This window comes from Muntiacus reevesi, chromosome 3 (genome assembly GCF_963930625.1).
Source record: "Muntiacus reevesi chromosome 3, mMunRee1.1, whole genome shotgun sequence".
Taxonomy (NCBI): Eukaryota; Metazoa; Chordata; class Mammalia; order Artiodactyla; family Cervidae; genus Muntiacus; species Muntiacus reevesi.
Window position 1 is genome coordinate 256,031,590 of NC_089251.1, and position 25,259 is coordinate 256,056,848.

A 25,259-nucleotide genomic window follows, 5' to 3' on the forward strand; every position below is an offset into this window, starting at 1 on the left:
CTAGTGGCACTGTGTTTGTCTTTAAGGCAAAAATATTGAAGGAAGAAAACTTATTTAGGAGTAGATATGAAAACCTTTGAAAAGCTGAACTACAATAGTGCCAACAGCAATGGAAAGTAAAGGATGGATTCAAGAAATTACATTACACAAATAAAATTAAGAGGACATGATGAGTAATTAATGTGAAGGATGACTGTGAGAAAGAAACTGACATCTTACATCACACATTACATGACAGTACATCCTAGGTATCACAATTAGGAGGAAAAATCTTTCATTCTAAAAAATCCATAGTGCTATTAAAATTGGTGGTGCCATATAATCTCACAGGTATTAATTAATCCTAAAAGCACTCCCTAATAAACTTCCTGTAGGATTACTGGAAAACAACGTGCAACAGAGAGTACCTAATGCTTAAAGATAACAATGCTACTGCTCTTCTGACGTGTCTTCTCTACAAGTTCTGTAGTTCTAAGTGAAAGGATTCAACACTAAGCTATGTTTTAAAATACTATCTAATTTTAATATATACTTACCATACGCACTAAGTTATTCTTCTTGGACGATTAGAAGAAATACTGAAAGCACACTTTTGACAGATACTTGGTATGTGTAAACTACAGAGTACTTTAATTACTCAGTAACTCTGTGTGCCAGTATGCGAGTTCTTACAAACACTGGCAAATCTCAATTTTGCTTACTCTATCTATTATTTTAACAAGTCAGTGAAATTCTTCTTTGAAAGTCATATTTAGTCAGTAATGTCTCCGTTCGATTTGCAAGTATTTTCAGTGAGCATTTCAGAGGAAAACTAAGCCTATAAATATCACTCATTATATATAACTTTACTATAAATATTAATGCCTGACTCACTATTTATCTTAATAAAGGTTAATTCCAAGTGGTTTTATGCTTGGGAAATCCCATGGACAGAGAAGCCTAACGGGCCACAGTCAATGGGGTATCAAAAGAATTGGACACAACTGAGTGACTAAACAAGTGATTTTATGATGTGTTCTTAGAAACATGCATCTGCATTTATCCAATCATTTAAATAAATATTACATCATATGCCTAATCAAGCATTCTTCTGACTGCACAGAGATACATTAGGTGGGCAGGTAGGTTAGGTAATTATGACTTTGTGAGTCTTTATCTTTGTGAACATTTGGTCAGCTATATGCTTGGAGTAGCTTATTCTGCATACTATATTAATCACAATACTACTCTGAAATTACCTCTTCTGGACACAGTTCATGTGTGCAACTCATAAAATGAGTGCAAAGTAGTGGAAATGCAATTGAGTATCTTGACTGAGAGGGTAACTCCAAACATTGTTGAAACATCTTCTCAAAAGCACGACTATAAAAACTATAAGGAAACAAATTAAAAATCAGAATCACAATTTTTATAGTTAAAGTTAGTTTAATTTGATTCAAGTAAATGAAAATTACCAACTGCAGCATTTATTCTTGTAGAAAAAGTTATTTTTCCAAAGAGTTCTCTTTCATACCAATAATCATTTCAGGGTTATAAAAATATTATTTATATAACATTAACACATTTTAAAATAAAAGTTAAGAGAAAATAAACCATATCTATGGCATTTGAATATATACCATTCAAACCTTACAGCATCAAAAGTCATCAAAGCTAAGAGACTATCAATTGTAAGAAACACTATTATTTTATGTACCACTAAAAAAAAAATACTGTCAATTAAACAATAATACACCATCAACTTTAAATTATTTTCAGATTGAAGAGATGTTAAATCTAAAAGAATATGAGGTGATAAAATATAGGTTTAATACATCTTGGAAAAATAAAACAAACAGAAGTAGTGAACATGTCTTTATTTTGGATGTGACAAAGTAAGAATGTGGTTAAGAGAAAGTATGAATATAAATTAATTAAATGACTGAAAATTTGCAAATTTTAAACATTATTCAAAGTACCTTATTTCCAGGAAAGAAAAGAGGAATTAATTTTCTTTTTGAAATTAATTTATTTGGCTGTACTGGTTCTTAGCTGCAGCACACAGGATCTCTGGTCGTCACTGCAGTATGTGGGATCTAGTTCACTGACCAGGAACAGAACCTGGGTCCTCTGCATTCAGAGTATGCAGTCCTAGCCAATGGACCACCACAAAGTACCCAGAAGAGGAATTTCTAATTGCTGTATCCTTCTTTTACAATATATAGCTCAAAAATAGCTAAACATAAAATGCTACATTTTCTCTTCAAGGTAGTCTCTGGGTTAGACAATAGGACAGGGTTCCAAATCTTTAAACTCTTACAAACTTGTTACAAACTTTTACAATATATAGCTCAAAAATAGCTAAACATAAAATGCTACATTTTCTCTTCAAGGTAGCCTCTGGGTTAGACAATAGGACAGGGTTCCAAATCTTTAAACTCTTACAAACTTGTTATATAATAACTGTATTTCCTCAGTTCCTTTAAGAGATCCCTTATGTCTTCCCTGCTGAGTAATTTGGATTTTTTCTGCAAAACTGCTAATTAAAGCCCCACTACAAACTGCAAAAATCAGGGTAGACTGGTTTTCTCCCCAAAACAAAATTAATCACAAGCTTTTCATAATGATCACTAGTCAATACAGAGAAACTACTATCACTATCCACTGAGGCTATTTCAGCATTTTAGAATTGAATGAACCTACCAGGCTATTCTCATCAGCTTCCCTAAAGGAAAAAAAGTTCAAGAAGCAGAAACAGAGTGGACACCGCACAGCTCTGAAATCAGAATACTTGAGTTCCGACACCACTGTTTATTAATAATTTCATCACAAGCAAGCTCACTTACTCATTTAAATATTTATTAAGCACTTGCTCTGTTAAGACACTAAGGAATCAGAAACCTGGCCTCCTTCGAGAACCACATAATGTGGGGAGTGAGGGGGGAGCTGCGCACTACTGAGAGTGACAGAAGAGCTTCAAACAGAAGCAGAGCAGAGGGGGGCACAGCGAGGGAACGTCATCCCATTATCATAATGTTACTAGCCAACTTAATACCACAGAGTGAAACCAGGTGCTACTGAATTTCCAACATTTGCTCTATTTGACCCCAATCCAAATTTTTTTTTTCCTTTAATGACACAATTTGAAGTGACTGTTCTTCACTTCTTCAAAGAAAGTGTAAAAAAAAAAAAATTCACATCAGTAAGAGGTGCTCTTATACAGAATTAAAAACAGACATAAAATCCCAACATAGTAAACTTCACTACTGGCAGGTTGTTCTCTATTCCCTTTATTCTTAGAATCTCTAATTAAAACTGTCTTAAGCAACACACTAATGTCAAGTAATCAAGAAACATGTCTTTGGATCATAAAAATTTCAAATTCTAATTTAAAGAAAATTACAACATACCAAAATATAGACAGATCTGATGTCTCCACCAGCATTTCCACCAAGGAATCTACCATTTTTGTGTGAAAAATTATTGTATTCATCATCTTTCCAAGTTCCCTGTGATCTGAAAGGCTAAGTGAAGCCTTAGAGACACTAGTATATGCCTGGAAAAGTAAAGAAAGAAACAAAAGTAGTTTAGGTAATAACTTCAGGAAAAAAAAGAAAAAATACCCACTATTGAAAAATGCTTAAAGTTTATTAAGAACATCATCTTTTAAAAATTGTCTCCAGTGACTCAAACTTAAAATTCCTATCAAGAATTTCTTTAAGTAAACTGAAATACTATCCAGAAAACAGAATCTAATACATGGGTCATTCAGCTTGAACTCCTAAAGTGCGTGAAGCTACATATCAAAGATATTAAACAATGAATTGTCACATGGTGTCCCTACCAAAAGAAGTTTTCAACTTAGTTCAAGGGAAAATACATATTCAAAACAGTAAGATGAAACTTAAGTACTGCACATGTTGACTCAGGGAGGTTTTGATTATACTGAATCATTAAAAACTGGAGAGCATAACACACTGTACTAATTGATGAATTCTAGAGAAGCATTCTGAAGGTGGTAAAATTAGTGTTAAGTTGATAAAAAAAAAAAAAGGTGACAGGTCTTAACCAAAACCATCAGGACAGGTTGTGAGGGAAAGAAATTCCACTAAACAGGTACCAACTCATTGAAAGCAAACCTGTCCTTGGGTGGTGGACATTTCACAAGCAAGGGAACAGGAGGGATGCCTACAGAATAAACACCATGTATCATGCTGAAGAATTTAAACTTTCTGATACATCACCGAAGATTCTGCGTGATGGATAATTACTGCTTAGAAAGACTATTCTATGCTTAGGTGGAAACACAGAGGAGTGGAAAGGGAACAGGAGGCAGAGATTCTTAGGAGGCAGTGGTGGTAACAATCCAGACAGGATTATGAGATGGTCTAGGGTGGTAAGGTTCAAAAGTGTTTAATCAGGGAATGACTAGATGTGGTAGGCAACAGAAGATCTGCGGTTGATGGCCACGGTCCTGGCTTTTGAGAGACATTCCATCATGAATTTCACATGTGCGTACACAACTTGCTGGATATGCCAAGAAAGCACAGCCCACACCACTCACTATTCTCAGCCATTTCTCCAGGCCTCACAGCTACCAAACTTGAGAAATAAAGTAAAGTGTCCCTGTAGAACAAAGAGCAAATATGCTTACTGCTGATGCTAAAACAGAGGGTTCCTCAAGCTCAGTCCTCCTTAGCTTAAGACACGCTCAATGCATACACAGCATCCATCCGGGTCTCTCTGCACTACCCCCAAAAGACACGAAAGCAAGGGAAAAACAATGTATATATCTGGATGCTCATGGCACTTCTTGGGCAGTGAAGTAAGTTCTCTGTCTCTAATCTAGGAGCCCCATGTCTTCTCCTACTATCCATGAAACAGTAAGAGACTAAGTAATTATTGCCTTTTAAGTAAGAGAAAGAGCAAATTTCAGTCTCTCCAGTGGAAAAGGTCACTAAGGTAGGCACATCACAAAGCAGAGTTCTATAATTTGGTGCTTGTGTCTTCTACCAGAAAAAGGCAGAGAATGTAGAATATGATGGCAATACACTAGTGGCAAGATGTATTCTGGACATTCATCACAAACTAAGTCTAACCGAAGTATAATTTACCTTTCATCAGTTTTGTTTTTTTTTTTTCAGCATGGAAACATGTATATTATCTATAGTGAAACAGATCACCAGCCCAGGCTGGATGCATGAGACAAATGCTCGGGCCTGGTACACTGGGAAGATCCAGAAGAATCGGGTGGAGACGGAGGTGGGAGGGGGGATCGGGATGGGGAATACATGTAACTCTATGGCTGATTCATGTTAATGTATGACAAAAACCACTACAATATTGTAAAGTAATTAGCCTCCTTTCATCAGTTTTAAAGAACAAAGAGAAACCAGTAGTGGTCATGAGTTCAATAAAGACTTCCACTAACTGAGAATAATTTTTAAAATTCTGAATTAACGTATCACTGTGAAAATAAATTCAGATGAAATGGACAGTGACAAAATGAGACAATTTAATTTAAAACTCTTGACAACAGTGGAGGAAGAAACATACTTCATTAAAAAAAAAAAACTGGTTTAAATAAAAGTCTAAAATATGAACTACCCAAGTAAATTAGAAGGCAGAAGAGAATGAGTGACTGAAGATGCTTAAGGGACTAATGGAACAAACAGCAGAATGAGATCTTAATTTAGGAAAAGAAAAAATGGCATAAAATACATGTAGAGAGGGTGAACTCCTCTTTTAAGACTACAAAGACCCCAGTGAAGGTAGCAAAGCATACTATCACATTCCCTTAAAGGCGTATTCTTCTAGCCCTACCCTACTCAAGAAGTGATATATACATAGTTCTACATCTCTCTCTGATCATATACTTAACACCTAGTAACTCTTATCCTTCTACCAGATCACTGATCAAATTCAGGTCATTCATATCTTTTGTGAAGATATTTTTCTTTCTATAGTAATATCTTACATTAAGAAGGCTCTTTTCTTGCCCTTTCCTGTGTAAGCGATTCTCCTACTCCAACTTGACCCATCTTTCAGTGTGTGGGTAACAAGCTGTTTTCTCTATAAAGCCATTACTAGTAATTCCACTTGAAAAAAACTTTCTCCTTCCTAAGAAAACTATAATTAATTGATAAACACACTGTCAATGTACTGATAATCATACTGTCATTTTAACTTAAGCTTTTAAACTATTTAAATTTTCCTATCTTTTATGCCTTGTCTCCAAAGCCAGATGTATAAAATATCCAAATAAGGATTGTACTCAACTGTATAAGTTGTCAGTATTTTATCTCCCACATCCTGTAGCCTAGTCTGTGATCTTCAAAGCCTCACAGTTGACTTGCTCTTAGTCATCTATGCAAGCAACCTAGGTTCTGGACATTGCCTTCTACCTTGCATTTTTGTCCTCTTTTCCTAGGTAAGGCTTAGTTTTATGTCCCATTACGTTCATCCTTGGTATGTTTTGACCTATTATCACTATAAAATAAGAGTCTAATGCACAACAGAAAGGAGTTGAGTGACTGTTTGTCCTAATCATGGTTAAGAGCAATGTTATGGGTTAAACTGTCTCTCCCAAAAAGATATGTTGAAAGTACAATCCTTAATACTTCAGAATATAACTTTATTTGGAAATAGGGTCTTTATAGACATAAGTTAAAATCAGATCATTAAAATGGACTCTAATCCAGTATGACCAGTGTCTTTATAAAGAGAAGAAATTTGGATAAAGAGATAAACAAAGAAGGAAGATGATGTGAAGAGAGATAGCGATGTTATTAGTGTTCTAAGGGAAAATAAAACATTCTCATACAGGGATATATCAATTCTATACCCCTAATGCTCACTCTAAAGCTTCATACATTGCTGTATGACTGCAACAGACAAAGGTAAAATTCTCAAGTGAGTTTTTCAAATGAGTAAGTTGGATAATTCTGGAAGTATTCAAATAAGGGTTAATTTGAAAGGCATCTAAATCTGTAAAATTCTCTGAACATAAATGTTGGCTTCGAGAAACTCCCATAAACTGAGAGTAAGAGATTGAAAACAGTTCAAACTTTGTGACGGTGACTTTCAAATTTTTTAATGTGTATATATCCTTTGGCACAGCAATTCTATTTTCAGTCATTTAATAAGCATGACTTACACACTGTTTCATAAGGATTTTAGCACAAGAAAATGTTAATTTCTAAACTTCATTTTTAACTGGAAGAAAATAACATATAATATATACTATTAAATATTTGGAGGTGGTAGTATCTCAAGTATTCTTCCCTGATCTCCACTAATCAGTTCTGCAATTTTAGGGAAGTTACTTAAAACATTACTAATTATCAACTCACATCTGTCACAGTGGCTATTATAAAAAAGGTAATATATAAAAGAGAGTTTGCGAGGATGTGGAGAAAAGAAAATCTTGTTTATCAATGGTGGGAACGGAAATGGGTGCAGCCACTATGGAAAACAGTACATAGGTTCCTCAAAAACTATAAACAGAACTACCGTATGCTCCAGCAATTCCACATCTGGTATTTATCTGAAGAAAACGAAAACACTAATGCAAAAAGATATCTATATCCCTTTGTTCACTGCAGCATTATTTACAATAGTTACAACATGGAAATAACCCAAGTGTCTACTGATGAATGAATGGAAAAAAAATTGTGGGATACACACACACACACACACACACACACACACCCTAGGAATATTATTCAGCCATGAAAAGAGAAAGGAAATCCTGCTATTTGTGACAATATAGATGGGCCTTGAAGGTACTGTGCTAAATGAAAGAAGTCAGAGAAAGGCAAATATCATATGATCTCTCACTTATATGTGGTATCTAAAATGACAAAAACAAACCAAAATGAACAAAAGAAAAAACCAAACTCACAGATATAGACAACAGATTGGTGTTGCCTAGAGGCAGAGAGGGAGTCAGGGATAGGTGAAATGGGTACAGTAGTCATAAGATACAAACTTCCTGTTACAAAATAAATAAAACTGTATCCTGAAGAGCAAAGTCAAGTGGGCCTTAGGAAGCATTACTATGAACAAAGCTAGTGGACCTCATGGAATTCCAGCTGAGCTATTTCAAATCCTAAAAGATGATGCTGTTAAAGTGCTATATTCAACATGCCAGCAAATTTGGAAAACTCAGCAATGGCCACTGAACTGAAAAAGGTCAGTTTTCATTTCAATCCCAAAGAAAGGCAATTCCAAACAATGTTCAAACTACTGCACAATTGGACTCATCTCACACGCTAGCAAGGTCATGCGCAAAATCCTCCAAGCTAGGCTTCAACAGTACTTGAATCGATGTACAAGTTGGATTTAGAAAAGGTGGAGGAACCAGAGATCAAAGTGCCAATATCTGTTAGATCACAGAAAAAGCAAGAGAATTCCAGAAAAACATCTACTTCTGCTTTATTGACTATGCCAAAGCCTTTGACTGTGTGGATCACAACAAACTGTGGAAAATTCTTCAAGAGATGGGAATACCAGACCACTTGACCTGTCTCCTGAGAAACCTGTATGTAGGTCAAGAAGCAACAGTTAGAACCAGACATGGAACAAATGACTGGTTTCAAACTGGGAAAGGAGTACGTCAAGGCTATACATTGCCACCCTGCTTATTTAACTTATATGCAGAGTACATCATGTGAAATGCTAGGCTGGATGAAGCACAAGCTGGAATCAGGATTGTGGAGAGAAATATCAATAACCTCAGATATGCATATGACACCACCCTTATGGCAAAAAGCAAAGATGAGCTAAAGAGCTTTCTTCATGAATGTGAATGAGCAGAGTGAAAACGCTGGCTTAAAACTCAACATTCAATAAACTAAGATCATGGCATCTGGTCCCATCACTTCATGGCAAATAGATAGGGAAAAAATGGAAGCAGTAAGAGATTTTATTAGCTTGGGCTCTAAAATCACTGCGGATGGTGACTGAAGCCATGAAATTAAAAGATGCTTCCTCCTTGGAAGAAAAGCTAGACAGCCTATTAAAAAGAAGAGACATTACTTTGTCGACAAAAATCCATCTAGTCAAAGCTATGGTTTTTCCAGTAGTTATGTAAAGATGTGATGAGTTGGACCATAAAGAAGGCTGAGCACTGAAGAATTGATGCTTTTGTGCTATTGTGTGCTATTCTGAGCTATTTTGATGCAATTTGTGCTATTGGAGAAGGTTCTTGAGAGTCCCTTGGACTGCAAGGAGATCGAACCCAGTCAATGCTAAAGGAAATCAACCCTGCATATTCATTTGAAGGACTTATGTTGAAGTTTCAGTACTTTGGCCACCAGATGCAAAGAGCCGACACACTAGAAAAGATCCTGATTCTGGGAAAGACTGAAGGCAGGAGGAAAGGGGACGATAGGATGAGATGGTTGGATGGCATCACCGATTCAAGGGACATGAGTTTGAGCAAGCTCTAGGAGATGGTGAAGGACAGGGAAGCCCGGCTTGCTGCAACAGTAAAGTGTTGGACACAACTGAGCAACTGAACAACATGGGCTTCCCTGTTACTCAGATGGTAAAGACACTACCTGCAATGCAGGAGACTGGGGTTCAATTCCTGGGTCGGGAAAATCCCTCGGAAAAGACAATGGCTATCCATTCCAATATTCTTGCCTGGAAAATCCCATGGACAGAGGGGCTAGTCAGACTGCAGTCCATGGGGTTGCAAAGAGTTGGGCATCACTGAGTGACTAACACTTTCACTGTCTCTCATGCGATATACAGGATGGTGACTATAATAAGACTGTATTAATATCTGAAAGTTGCTAAGCAAGTAAATCTTAAAAATTCTCATCACAAGAAAAAATAAATTTGTAACTACATATGGTGATGAATATTTACTAGATTTACTGTTGATCATTTCAAAATACACATATACACTGAAATCACTGCTGCATACCTGAAACTAACATAACGTGAAGTTCAGTTCAGTTCAGTCGCTCAGTCATGTCCGACTCTTTGCAACCCCATGAATCGCAGCACGCCAGGCCTCCCTGTCTATCACCAACTCCCGGAGTTTACTCAAACTCATGTTCATCGAGTCGGTGATGCCATCCAGCCATCTCATCCTCTGTCGTCCCCTTCTCCTCCTGACCCCAATCCCTCCCAGCATCAGGATCTTTTCCAATGAGTCAACTCTTCGCATGAGGTGGGCATGTTACATGTCATTTATACCTCCATTAAAAAAAGCTTTTTCCATGAGGTAAAGACTATGTTAGTCATAACAATACAAAAGAAGTCTTTTCAATAGGTATACAAGGAATATTTTTATATTAAGTTATGCTCTCATGTTAACTAAGGTATTCAATAACAAACAGAATGACAATGAAAATTAATGTTATTCTTACCTGTAATCGAAACCAATCTAATCTCATTCCTCTGAAATCAAATACTTCCCCATCTTCAACTACAGTAACAGAAAAAAGATTACAAAGCAAATTAATATTTTCCAGTAACCTATAATCACATTTTAAAATTTAAGGGCTAGGACAACTCCACTTCTGGACATATATACAAAAGAATAAACCCATGTTCTTGTGTACACCAATGTTTATAGCAGCATTATTCACAACAGCCAAAAGGTAGAAGTAACCAAAAAGTTCATCAACAGTGGATAAACAAAATGATATATACACACAATGGCATATTATTCAGCCTTAAAAGGGGAGCAAATATTGTAACATGGATGTCATGTCATGGATGACATGTTGAGGGAATGATAAGTGAAATAAGGCAGTGACAGAAAGACAAATACTATAGAGTTCACTTATGTGAAGTATCTAGAACAGTTTAACTCATAGAAACAAAGTAGAACAGTGGTTCCAGGGTCTGGGTGGAAAGGAAAACGGGGAGTTGTTACTTTATAGCTACAGCTTCAATTTTACAGGATGAAAAGTTCTGAATATTTATTGCACAACTATGTCAATATACTTAACTCTACTGAACTGTACACTTAAAAATGGTAATGTGGCATATTCTATCTTACCACAATTTTAAAACAATAGCTAAGACTGAAATAATTCTCATCTACTATAAAGGTGATGACGAGGCAGCTCGGCTAAGAAGTGTAAAGTACAGACTTCTCTCTAAACACTGTGACTCTCATTTTGCTTACATACCAACTCAAAGTACCTAAAATAGAGTATGAGGAATCCTGTGAATAGAAACTTTGGAAAGCATGCTAAAGTTCCACAAAGTAACTTTGTTTTAACCAAATATCATCAGGCAAGTTTACAGCAGATTCATTACATAAGTATGTTTAACTTATCAATTTATAAGTTTATCAAGTTATCAGTTTATCAATATTAAGATTGATAAAACTAAAATACATTTATTACTTAGAAATTTTCAAGGTTTCTGATACTTTTTATTTGAAGATTATAAAACTAAAATATCAGTCTACTGGAATGGAGGAGTATTCAACTAATAGGCAGTCTATTATATGACATCAACTTTTGCGACTGATAGATCTGAACTTAAGTTCCTATTCTAGAACTTAGTATCTGTTAAAAAGTGTGGGCAAACCATGTTGAATAACTGAAAGGTTAACCCTTAAGCCTCAACTTTCCAAATGTGTTAAATAAAAGTAATTAACAGCTTTTTAACATTGATGAAGACTGAATAAGATAATATATATAAAGTGCTTACCCAAATTAATCATTTCAGTAATGGTATCCATTACTGTCATAGGTAATGCCTGGACCATAAAATAGAGTTTGTTATGATATAGGGTGCTCATTTTTCTTTTTTATAATTACAAAATACCTTTTTGCCTCTAAAATACCATTGTGCCTCCAGCTGAATATGAAAAAATGTCAAGCTAAACTTCTTATAATTTTTATAAATATCACCACACATCCATCTTTGAAACCTTTGCTTCAGAGCAAACAAAAGAGAACAGATTAAATATGCTCCAAAGTAAGATAAGTAACTCTGTAAAAACTAACTGTTAAGTCCTCTCCTCAATAACAGAATTTGAAAACCTAATGGCAAGAAAATACATTTCAATTTAAAAGACTTATTACCTTGTTTTACACTTAGAGAAGTCATAGTGTTAACAAAAGAGGACATGATGATCGATTCATCTTCAGGGCAAACAGAAAGATTCTGGGGGGAAAAAAGTGATAAAAATAATGATAAAAGCATCTAGTTGGGAAAAAATTCACAGGTCCATCAACTAGTAGGTGGATAAACTGATAAATCCATAGCTGGAATATTTTTAAGCAATAAATAAAAATGGAATGTTTATACACACAGTAACATGGATGAACTCAAAAGCATGCTAACTGAAAGAAATGAAAAACAAAAAGTTATATGATGATAGTTTCATTCACATGAAGAATTTTTTTCAAGGCAAAAGTGACAAAAAAGCAGACAAGGGGTTTTTGAGGATCTAGAGAGGGAATCAACTACAAAGGTGCACAAGAAAACTTTTAAATGTTGGAAATGCTCTTTATCTTGACTGGTGGTGGTTACATGAATGTATACAGCTGTCCAAATTAAACAGTACACTAAAAACAAGTGACTTTTATCATGTATAAATTTTACCTCAACAAAATTAGCACCCAAAAATCCCTGTGAAAATGGCTTAAAAAGTGAACATTTAATAAACTGTATCTGAAGTAGATGCTAAATGATAAACCTTTTAAAAAAGCATATGCTTATTAGCTCACAAAAACTGTAATTTTCAAAACATTAAGACCTGTACAACCATGTAAATATACACAGAATTCTATACTGTACAATTAAAAATAGTTAGAATGATAACTTTAATGTTACATACATTTTACCACAATTTTAAAATTTAAATTTAAAAGTTACCATTTTAACCAATATTACAATGAATGACTGTAACAAGTTATCTTAGTTCTAAATTTAAATACCAGCAAATGGTTAAAAAACTACGCATGTAAATACTTTACCTGTGGGTGGTAAGAAGCTCAGACATTTAACACATTTAAATAGTGTTATTTGTACTCATGAACTGTGTGATACTGATTAAGTTACATAAGGTCTCTTTTCTTCACTATACCTACTCTTAGAGCTGTTAATATACTATTGATAAATGTCAATTATCAATATTAGTATCAGTATTGCTGCTGCTACTATTACTGTATCAGAAAAATAAGAAATTAATTTTCTCATTATTGCTAAAATAAGACACAAAAAGACATGGAGTGGCTTAAAAATTTTAATACTTTAACATAATCTGTAAAATGTATTAATAAATATCCAGTTAGTCATAGCAAACTTCAAAATGCCACAAAGCAAGGAGTCTGATTTACTTTTTACACTGTGATAGCACAGTAGCCTTTGGTTTATCAGGTATGTAACAACTATTATTAAAAAAAAACTGTATTGCTGTCCACCTGAAACTACCTCATGTTAACTGGCTACACTACGACATCAAATAAAAAGTTTTAAAAAAATAACTACAACAAAGCAGTACACTTTGCTTTGGATAAAAGCAGCTTTTTTATTCCCTCTTTTAACAGACTTTCTAAAAGGAAGCATATGAGCTCCATCTAGTGGATAAAAGAAGAAATAAACTAGGGTAGTAAACTGTAAGCTGTTTATAACTCAGGGTAAACAATTACATGAACAGCTTTTTTCTTATTTGCATTTTTAGGTAGGTTTGAAAGAAAATGAGGATTTCAAAGTATGGTTATTTCTTTGGAAAACCAATAGTTGTAGATTCACTTCAGTTCAGTCGCTCAGTCATGTCTGACTCTTCGCGACCCCATGGACCACAGCACGCCAAGCCTCCCTGTCCATCACCAACTCCAGTTTACTCAAACTCATGTCCACTGAGTCAGTGATGCCATCTAACCATCTCATCCTCTGTCATCCCCTCCTCCTCCTACCTTCAATCTTTCCCAGCATCAGGGTCTTTTCCAATGAGTCAGTTCTTCACATCAGGTGGCCAAAGTATTGGAGATTCAGCTTCAGCATCAGTCCTTCCAATGAATATTCAGGACTGATGTGCTTTCAGATGGACTGGTTGGATCTCCTTGCTGTCCAAGGGCCTCTCAAGACTCTCTTGTTCTTTTGCTCTCTCTGCCTCTTCATGTGACCCCCAGTAATTTCTCATACACACTAAGCCAGGGTGATTTTCCTAAATATTATACCTGATTTATGACTAACCTCTTGTGCAAGATCTTCTATAATTTGGTTACTGTACACCTCTACCCACCAAGATAAAGAATTATTCCCTGCACGTGTTCACTTTAAGCTTTATACACGCTTAAGCATAATGCCCATAACACTGGAATACAACTAAATGTTTTCTTTGCTCTAGATAATGAGCCTCTTGACAAAATATGACCATTACTTATTAACATTTGTAACTTCACCATGAGACAAAAGATTACTTTTGTAAATGTCTACTGAGCAAACAAAACAATTATTGGAAAGGAGGGAAATAAGAAACAAACTGGAGAATGGTATCAGAGTTTTTTACCTGCACAAGCTCATTGAGGACAACAGCATCAAAGCCAGAAAGGTACTGCACGTAATATCTCTGCATTACAGGTCCATATTTCCTTACATGTGCTCTAAGCTCTTCCATATAAAATATTAATTCAGCAATGTGCCTTTTTTATTCAAGAAAAAACATTTCAAAAATTAAATTCACTTACTATCAAGGAAAATATGAAATGCCTTTGATATTGCTACATCAAGTTTTTTCCTTAGAAAAAGTATTGTTAAATATTTAATGTCAACTACTTTTTTATATTATCACATATACAGACAGAAACCATGGAAAGGAAAAAAAGCAAAGAATAAAAAATTGATAAAGGAAGACACAAAATAAAAATAAAATTAGGACATCTCATAAATACATCATTAAAAAGTCATAAATAAAAGAAGGTTAGAGTATTAGGAAAAAGTAAGATTTTTCTGTATGCTATTATTTCTCTGATTCATTTATCTAACTTCTGTTGAGGGACTGTGGACTAAAATAAGAGAAATATATTACAAATGACACAGCTGTAACTCCGTTAGGATTATTATTCAAATTTTTGTGTAATAAATAATTCTGAAACATGAATCCTATAAGAAATACTATAGCACAAAAACATACCTCTGCAACAACCTAGAATATTAGCGAGGAAACATTTAAGCCTTAATTCAAAGCTAAAGCTGACTTTGCATTCTAATTCATATCACCTAAGAATATATTTTAAATATTCCCTGCATTATGACAAATATGGAAAGCCTTAAAGTTTTTCAAAATAATTTTACTTTAGTCCCCAAATTCCATAGCCCATAAGTCAAATATACAAAAAATATATTTTTTTAATGTTACTAACTTACTTATCTATAAAGTCATCTGCACTCTTCTTTGGCATGTTATCTGCATGACGAAGTAGCCAGATAATTTCATCACGGGCAAAGGATAATGCCATAAAAACAAAAAGTGCCTGATAGATATTAAAAAATAACAGTTTACTCTCATGCAAGAATTAAAAACAAACCTATCCAAAATCTTTCTCAAAGTGAAAAGTCCCAGGCAAAACTGGTACTATAAACTCTTAAAGACAGAAGTAAGAGAACAGGGAACTTCAAAGCACATATCAAAAAAGCATGCACATAAGTAAGATGTGAGGGAAAATGCAGGAAGGTCTGATTTACAAGAACCAAGTTAGCAAATTCACTCTCAGCTAAATATAAAATCTCTTACATTCAAATTTTAGTAAAATTTCAGAGAGAAGAAAAAAAAAATTTTAATTTTAATGTGGCATGTTTGAATCAATAATTAAATCAATTTTTACCTTAGGACCTAGCAAGCCAGGCTGATCAGAAAGGACAGTAGCCAATTCTTTCAGTGCAGACCTTAAAAACTTGCGTCTTTCTCTGTGCATTGACCCACTATAGGAAAAGACAACCACCATTAGAGTTTATGTTTCTACTAAACTTATTACTGGCAATTAATTAACATCACTTCAGAGTCAACTTCCAAAGTTTTCTTAGGAAACAGAAACCCTTAAAAATATCTTCTACGTGTTTGTCATTAAATAACTCTTCAATCTCATCTTTATCCTTGCCTCTTGCGCTCTTGCTCCTTTTTTCACTTCTTTCTACCTATCAAGATGCTACTCAAACTTCAAGACCAACTCTTCAAAAAGTATTTCCCAATATAGAGATGTTTAATCCTGAAGAATTTCTGCTAGTTAAGTACCATATAGCCTAGTACTCTATAAAATGGACTGTGAAATCCTTAAAAGTAAGCACTTTTTAATTGTATACATTTTTGTCACTCCCATGTAGAATCAATAAATATAACTTAATAAATATCTGATTATCTATATCCTCATTTATTAAGCATATTGCTATTAAATATATCATTATTTAGTCACTAGGTCATGTCTGACTCCTTTTGCAACCCTATGGACTTAAAACTGACTAAATCAAAGCTACATTCATTAAGGTACTGGGATGAAATCTATTTGGTGCTACTGTTCGAAAACAGAAAGATGAGGAAAGGATAATCATAAATATTCATATACTGGGTATCTTAAAAATAAAATACAAATTAGAAAAATTTACTCTCACAAATTAACAAAAAATCAAAGAATATTCTAAATACTCTAACTCCTCATACTGTTCAAAATATAAATCATTCCAAAAAAGTTTTAAACTTTAGATAGTTGCAAAAAAATGCTACTCCACAAACAGATGGGAAAAAAAATGGAAACAGTGACACACTTTATTTTCTTGGGCTCCAAAATCACTGCAGTTGGTGAATGAAGCCATGAAATTAAAAGACGCTTGCTCCTCCGAAGAAAAGCTAAGACCAACCTAGACGGCATATTATAAAAGAACAGACATCACTTCGCCAACAAATGTCTGTATAGTCAAACCTATGGTTTTTTCAGTAGTCACGTGCGGATATGAGAGTTGGACCATAAAGCAGGCAAAGCGCCAAGGAATCAATGCCACTGTGGTGCTGGAGAAGACTCTTGAGAACCCCTGGAACTACACGGAGATCCAACCAGTCCATCCTAAAGGAAATCAACCCTGAATATTCATTGGAAGGACTGATGCTGAAGCTCCTATAGTACTTTGGCCACTTGATCTAAGAGCCGACTCACTGGAAAAGACCCTGATGTTGGCAAAAATTGAGGGCAGGAGCAGAAGGGGGTGACAGAGGATGAGATGGCTGGAAGGCATCATCGACTCAATGGACATGGGTCTGAGCAAACTCCAGGAGCTAGTGAAGCACAGGGAAGCTTGCCTGTGCTGCAGTCCACGGGGTCACAAAGAGTTGGACACGACTGAGAGACTGAACACCACATCTATTATATGCCAAAATCCTAAGGAGAAGATACATGCAACATGAGAAATGTAACTCTGACACCACAGATTAATTTTGAAGACACACTAAAATCCAACCTTTACCTATGTGACCTTAGGTTCTACCTCTCTTGAGCTCCAGACTCTCATCAAGGAACAGGGGTGATGACACCTGACTCAAGATCTATCTTCCATGATATCTAACATATAGTACTTTTACAATGTTAGTGTAATTCTAACTGCCGGGAGCCAGCACACAAGATCCCACCCACGACAAGGTCATGAGGAGGAGACCTGACAAGCAAGGCAGATCAGGACCTCAGGGATTTCGAAAAGCTGCCCCGGCGCTCACCTTAAAGATGATCTCTGTCTTTCTGATGCTTGCTATATTAGACTACTCCCTAATTTCTGTGACACGGGTACAAGGCCTTCCTCGATCTCTTTCCAAACAGAATCAACTTAGAACTTTAATTAATATGTCCCCTGGATGGTGGTATCCTGTAAGATTATCCAGGATGAAGGGAGTGTTTCAATTTAGACCCCTTTGCTGGCATTCTAGCCTGCTTGGCAAATGCGTACTAATGCACATGACTGCTCACAACACCTTAATCATAAACAGCATAAAGAACCTGATCACACAAAAGGCCCTAATAGGCACAGAGCCCTTTGGGGGGTGGGGAAGCCCTATTAGAGAACACAAAAATATTATTCTAAAAGTGGTTATAGTTAAAGATTTAGAAAAATAAGAGTTTAGAATTGTTCATTTTAACCAGGAATGCTAAACAGGGGCTGCCTCACCGGAGCTGCAGAGTCCTTGCATGGTAAACCTTTTAGATAAATTTAACTGATAACTTCTGCAAAAGAACTGACCTTTGTGTTCAACAAAGAATAGATTACAGAAAACAGCTTTGCATTCACCTAGGTCAAAAAATGTCAATAGGCCCACCCCCAAGGCCAGAAGATAATGTACAAGATTCTCACAAAGAAGTATGCAGAAAACACCATGGTTTAGTGAAGGACGAGCTGATGTAATATTAAACTATCTTCCCCTTAAAAATGTACTAACTTAGAATATAAAAGCTATGGTAAAAAATAAAGATTTGTCAGACTCTGCTGCACACCCCCAGTCTCGTCTCTCTCTCTGTCTCTCTGTCTTCTCTAGCCAACGCCATTCATCCTGAGGGTACCCCTGGATCCTGCTGAGGCTGGACCCCGGCATCTAACGACAGGCTCTCTGCTTACTGACAATAATAAACTCATCTGGTGTAGTGTCTAAAAACAAAGTGGGTAAATGTTTTGATTACTTTACTATACAGGGTTGCTACAAGGAGTATTACCATCAAGAGAAGATATAAACACTATGTCTGGCACATGTTAACGAATGATAAGAATTACTAATGCTCACTACTTATAACTCTTTTATATAATGCAGGGAAAAAAGACTTTTATAAAAGATAGCTGTGACACCATATATCTGCCAAGGGTTTAACATATGAATAAGCAGGCCTGGAATGGAATTCTAACACACTCCAAAGCATGTTATTTGTACTAGAGACTGGTTTTACAATAATATAAGCACTTTATTTAGAGTGAAAAATAAAATGCACAAGAAAATAATACACTATAGCTAGCAATAAAGATGATTTAAATTCCTAATATCTATGTTATAGCCTAAGCCTAAATTCTAAAACTTCTTGTAGTTTTATATTTTCACCTAACTGTGGTGTTATCTTTTCTCTGTCCTGTAGATATACTGACGGGTCAGATAGTGTTATCTCTACTGTACCTAGACATACTAAAGATATTCTATACAAGTACACCATATAACAATTCAATGAATTACCAAATTATTTCATGAGAAAATTGAAAAGTTGTTCAAACATTTAAAATACACTAATATCTAATTTATCTATATTTTCTAATAAAATATATTTACTAATATTTGGGAAAGATACCGGATTAACATACTTTGAAAAGTAAATACCATTGGGGGAAATGCACATGAAGTAGTACAAAAATCATCACAACTTGTCAAGTATTGGTACCAGAGCATAGGAGCAATAAGAGAAATGAATGACACCAAAATAAATTCCTCTGTATGGTATTCCTCAAGAGCATTTAACACTTAAAAAATATTAAAAATCTGTCCATACTAATACCAAGATGACTAGATACAGAGTTATAAACATGTTTCTCATTGATTGGAAGTCCCCTACTTCTACTGCCACATCTTACACACCATTAATCTGCACTCACTTCAACAAAACAATGCTTTAAGAAAGGAATTCTTGATTAAAAGTTTCACAGATAAGTTAGAATCACTTACGCATGTGACACAGCTGCCTCTTTGCATTCTCTTATGTCATTAATACGCTTATTATAGCTATGAACCAAAAATAAAAAAATAGAAGTATGTTAATCTTAATTTGGTCAATAACAGTAAAAACAAGTTAGTCAAATACTAGTCAATTAAAAATGTCTTATTATCAACAAGAAAAACTGGCTCTCAAACTGGAAATACATGGAAGAAGTCTATCCACATCATTTTGAGCTCCTTAAGTACCCCATCAGCTCTTCCTAAGACAATAATCTCGTATTACATTAAAATTCAGTAATTAAATTTACAAAGCAGACTTTTATTTTCTTAAATCTCCAATAGGGACACTAAATTATACTTCTAAAATAATTAACAGTGATTTCCAAAAACTGCAAGTCCTGACAAAGCTATTACTTATGGCTTTTTATGCTACCTCATAAGCATAAAAAAATTTCTCAAGGTATATATACTAGGAACAGAAATTCTGTGGTGGAGAAAACGAGCAGGAAAGCATTTGATTACTTTAACTTATTTTAAGGGATAGACCTATGGGTGATTTTTACTCACCATTGTTTTAAGAAAGCACATTTTTTTAAAATTAAAAAACATTTAAAATAGTAGACACTGAATACCAGCATCAGACAGTCTAAAGGTGCCATCTATAAAATAAACTCTAATAAGGATATGCTAATTTCCTGGCTACTAAATACATAAAAACTCAAAATTCCTAAAATGTTAAAGAAAAATTATCTTCCTAACCACTTATACCAAGAACTCCAATTTCTAAATTAAGTATGCTAAGATTTGTGTATTCTTCAAGCAAATGTCATAATTCTGTAACCACTGACCTGTATAAATGATGAGTTTTCATACTTATGGTCTGACTTGTTAATTACTATAATTCACTTTTTAAGTTGGATCAATCACTCATGATTTAGTAAAAAGTTAAAACTTAAATACAGAAATTCTTAAATGGTAAATTTAACACAGAAAAAGCATAACAAAGGAATTTCAAGAGGTCCAGTGGTGAGTGCTCGGTACTTTCACTGTGGTGGATCTTGGTTCAATCCCTGGTCTAGGAACTAAGATCCCACAAGTCATGTGGAGTGGCCAGAAAAAAAAAATGGCATAATGAAAAGACAATTGGTTTCATGAAGTCATTAAATTTATCTGTACCGTATTTACATTATGCTCACTCAATATACAGAAACTCTCTGGTTCTAAGTGTTTACATATATTTAAATATAATTCCCCAGAGAGGATGTCAATATGCTAAGGCATAAGTTTCAGGATTTTTGATCTGAATCACTTTGAAAATGATAAAGCTCACAACAACATAAGATATTTCCAGGTACTCCACCATCTAAAATAAAAAGTGAACTAAGAGTTGAAAAATACAGAGGGTGTTGTTTCTCACACTATGGCTGAGAGACTCCCTGCATGAGAAGGCCAGAATCACTTATGGTGACAGAAATGAAAAGAGAGACCACCTGTGAAGGCTAGGGGAACGGACCAGGGGTAGCAGTACTGACCAGAAAGGCACAAGAGAATTTTCTGGGGATAATGGAAACACTCTGTATCTTGATCTAAGTGGTCACCAGGGGTATTCGTACACAAAATTGTTGAGCTGTTCACTTAACATTTATGCATTTTTCTGTCTGTAAATTTACCTTCATAAACTACTTGGGGGAGGCGGTGGGAGAAAAGGGCAGATTTCTTTACCTCTCCAAGATATAGATACAGTGGATTTAGGAGGTTAGGGTGATGCCCAGGAACCTGGATTTTAATTCACATCCCAGGGTACTTCATATGCATACTATAATCTGAGATGGTATACTGGCTTAAACTGTCAGTACTAGACATATCTTTACATTGTAATAACTAATAGATTTTTAAAATCTGAATTTCATTTAGGACATTACTGAATCGGATATGAAATAAATATAGCTCAAGTTCACATCCATGAACCTGACAAATCCAACCCAATTATTCAATATTTTTAGCTCCATTAGACCCCAAGAAATTTTAGATACTCCTAATTTCAAAAGATTTTATAAAGGCTACCAAGTGTGAGTTGAACTTGTTTTTATATACTGGCTACAAAACCGAAAGTGGAAAATAAAGCAAGCATTAAAAATTCCAAGGGACCAAATTTAAGAATTATTTGTGTTACAAGGAATGAGTATAAATGAGTCACTTGGAATACTTCCTCAATATAAGGAAACATGATTTCCTTTTTGCAGTGGTCTGACTTCTGCAATGGCTATAAATAATTAATGAAGTAGTTTTCGACTGATTCATATACTTTTTTAAATGCACTGTATTCTAAAATACATTTCTAAAAACTTCATAACTCCTAAAATGTACATTGTGCTTTCACAGTAATATTTGTCTAAAACCATATAATGATACCTAAAAGAGGTATCTTCTTTCTCCTAGAATACAAATTTTGAAACAGCAGGAACACTAGATATTTCAGTCTGTGAAGTAACCTGTAAAAAATACCAGGATCATTGTTAAAAACAACTCGGTGTGACTGATAAGCTGGTACAGATTGTATCTTCTTGCATAATGTGAGCCTTCTCTATCTCAGAACTTCAATAGATACTCCACTCACTACTTTTCTCCAAAAAAGACAAAATAATTGAAAATGACATACCCGCGAATGTTTACAAATAAGTCTTCTGCAGCTTTATGAATGTGGAAAACTTCATCCCGAAAGAGAGAGAGGCAAGAGCTACTTTGAAGAGCTAGTTTCCAAAGGTTCAGTGCTGTTGCATCAGTATTTAGGATCCCATGGCACAAAATAAAGCCAACTTGAAACAAAAGAAGAAGAAATAGAAAATAAAAGTTTTCCTAAGTTAGGTTATTTGAGTTGCAGGGTAGCTTTTTAAAAATAAAGAAACATAAACACAATCACTTAAACTGAGGCTTTTAAGTGACAAGTAATACATATACATACAAGATAGTAACAATATTTCTCTTTTTCAAAAATAATTTTCTGTACTTTGCAAAGCCAGTGCTTTGAACTTACACTGATGGAAAAAAATGTCACTTCTGGGTTGTGAAGGAACTGACTTTAACAAACGAGTAAAAGATATTTTAAACCAGAGATGAGAAGCTACCAGTTTACATATATACAATTATCTTACAGTTGTTACAGTAACTGAAAAAGAAAGCTACTTTTAAGTCATTATAGGAAATGAAATAGCATGTAACAGTTTCATAGCAAATTATAGTTTGTACTAATTTAGTTCTTTCACATATATTATCTCATAAGATTATCGTATAGAGTGGAAAGACCAGTGGTATCCTTCTTTTACAACTGAAGAAATAAGGGTCAATGACTTGCCCAAAGTCACACTAATAAAGTATTAGAACCAGACTTTTCCTCAAGTAGTTACCCTTAAAGGCCAATATTCTTTCAATATGTTACACAGTTTTCTGTTCTATAAATTCTAGTATCTTACCTTTTGTCATCTAATTTAGAAATTCTTCAAAAATGTGTAATCCTGTACGTTTACTGAGGTCTTCCCTGACCCTCTATTCTAGGCCATAAAACCTCATCTTTCATTCCTAGAAAGTGAAAGTCGCTCAGTCCTGTCCAACTCTTTGCGACCCCATGGACTGTCCATGGAATTCTCCAGGCCAGAATACTGGAGTGGGTAGCCTTTCCTTTCTCCAGGGGATCTTCCCAACCCAGGGAGCAAACCCAGGTCTCCTGCATTGCAGGTGGATTCTTTACCAGCTGAGCCACAAGAGAAGCCCAAGAACACCGGAGTGAGTAGCCTATCCCTTCTCCGGGGGCATTGCAGGCAGATTCTTTACCAACTGAGCTATGAGGGAAGTCATAAAACTTCATCTTTCATTCCTAGAACATGTACTCAATGCATATTATAAACTAGGTATCATGCTGGGCCAGTTAAAAACCAATTCTATTTTCTGTAAGATTTCCCTCTGATTTTCAACAGTCATTTCAATCTTTAAACTCCTCAATCACTAACATTTAACTTGCCTTGTATCTTTTAATTAAACATTCCTTTTAAACGGCCACTACAGAGGCAAACTAACTCTAGGTAGGCAAATATTGTAGAATCATACATACAGATGTACATTTATTAATAACTTCCTTAAAAATTCCTGAAATATATTAAAATGTTTTTTACACATTTAGGGTCCCTAAATGCAAGTCTAATTATCTGATCTGGTACATAACCAAAGAAACAAAACACCTTTATGGAAATTTTTACAATCCCTAAGAGAAGTTTTGTGAAAGTTTTTGCCTCATGCACTGATATTTGATACTCTAATCCCTTTACTAAAATGAGATTTCACTTAGTGTCTTGTACCTCAATGTACACTTAGACTCATAACACACTGCTGTTGATAATAAAAGTTTCTCTGAGAATATTATCAGTATCATTATGGGTCACTGTAAACTTTACTTATGTAAGACATGGGTTATATTATAAAGTATATCCATTTACTATCAGGTCAATAAAAGGTAAATTAATTTAAAATAGCCCAAGATTAGGAAGACAGTCTATTAACTAAACCACACATTAACCTCCTTTCCCCACTAAGTTCTCAGCAAAAAGACAGGAAAAAAAACTTTTTTTCAGTCATGAAAATGTAGGAAAATAAGATAGAAAATCAATACTAAACAAGAAAGCTGGAGAAAATCTTTGTACTATCAATTTAAAAAGAGATCTTTCATGAGGAGTCATCTGGGTATAGTCAATAGAATAAGAACAAATCCTGAAAAGACTACCAGGATAAGTTACTGTATAAATTACTGTGTTAGTCACTCAGTCTTGTCTGACTCTTTACGATCCCATGGACTCCAGCCCGCCAGATCCTCTGTCCATGGAATTCTCCAGGCAAGAATACTGGAGAGAGTAGCCATTACCTTCTTCAGGGCATCTTCCTGACTCAGGAATCGAACCCGGGTTTCCTGCATTGCAGGCAGATTCTTTACTGTCTGAGCCACCAGGTAAGCCCCAAGTTACTGTGAAATCACATTCCAAAGAGCTGGATCCTCAACATTCCAGACCCTCAACAACCCCCGTGCTATGTGCTAAGTCGCTTCAGTCGTGTTCAACTCTGCGACTCTGAGGACCGTAGCCCGTCAGGCTCCTCTGTCCAAGGGACTCTCCAGGTGAGAATACTGGAGTGGGTTGCCATGCTCTCCTCCAGGGGATTTTCCCAATCCAGGGATTAAACCCCAGTCTCTTATGTCTCCGGCATTAGCAGACGGGTTCTTTACCACTAGCACCACCTGGGAAGCCCCAACAACCCTTGGCCCAGGCTAGAATCTAGACCAGTGATTCTTAAACTTCAGCTTCCTATCAGAATCACTGGGAAGGCTTATTAAATCACAGGTTGCTGGGATCCATTCAGAGTTTTTCATCAGAAGTCCTAGGGTGAAAATCAATATATGCATATCTAATAAGTTCCAAGATGATACTGCTACTCTTTCAACTAATCTACAGTAAAGCTCTAAAGAAAATAGACTATCTTTTATAGAAAGTTCTACCACAGGAATTGGTGTCAAAAAGAGAAAAATTAAAAAAAAAAAAAAAGCTGGGGGTGGGGGGGAGAAGTGCAAAGTTGATGTAACTCTATTAACTCT

The 25,259-nt window shown here is 35.2% G+C and overlaps 1 protein-coding gene across 1 annotated transcript in view; it reads right to left on the minus strand.

Moving 5' to 3' along the window:
- Positions 1 to 25,259, minus strand: part of NCKAP1 (NCK associated protein 1) — a 108,429-nt gene that overhangs the window by 39,884 nt on the left and 43,286 nt on the right. Inside the window, exons 9-17 of the mRNA XM_065931890.1 lie at positions 22,287 to 22,443; positions 19,637 to 19,693; positions 15,789 to 15,885; positions 15,331 to 15,437; positions 14,474 to 14,606; positions 12,039 to 12,120; positions 10,362 to 10,420; positions 3,390 to 3,535; positions 1,239 to 1,371 (exon numbers count right to left, since the gene is read on the minus strand). Coding sequence (XP_065787962.1) covers positions 1,239 to 1,371; positions 3,390 to 3,535; positions 10,362 to 10,420; positions 12,039 to 12,120; positions 14,474 to 14,606; positions 15,331 to 15,437; positions 15,789 to 15,885; positions 19,637 to 19,693; positions 22,287 to 22,443 — 971 coding nt within the window. The remainder of the gene's footprint in view (positions 1 to 1,238; positions 1,372 to 3,389; positions 3,536 to 10,361; positions 10,421 to 12,038; positions 12,121 to 14,473; positions 14,607 to 15,330; positions 15,438 to 15,788; positions 15,886 to 19,636; positions 19,694 to 22,286; positions 22,444 to 25,259) is intronic.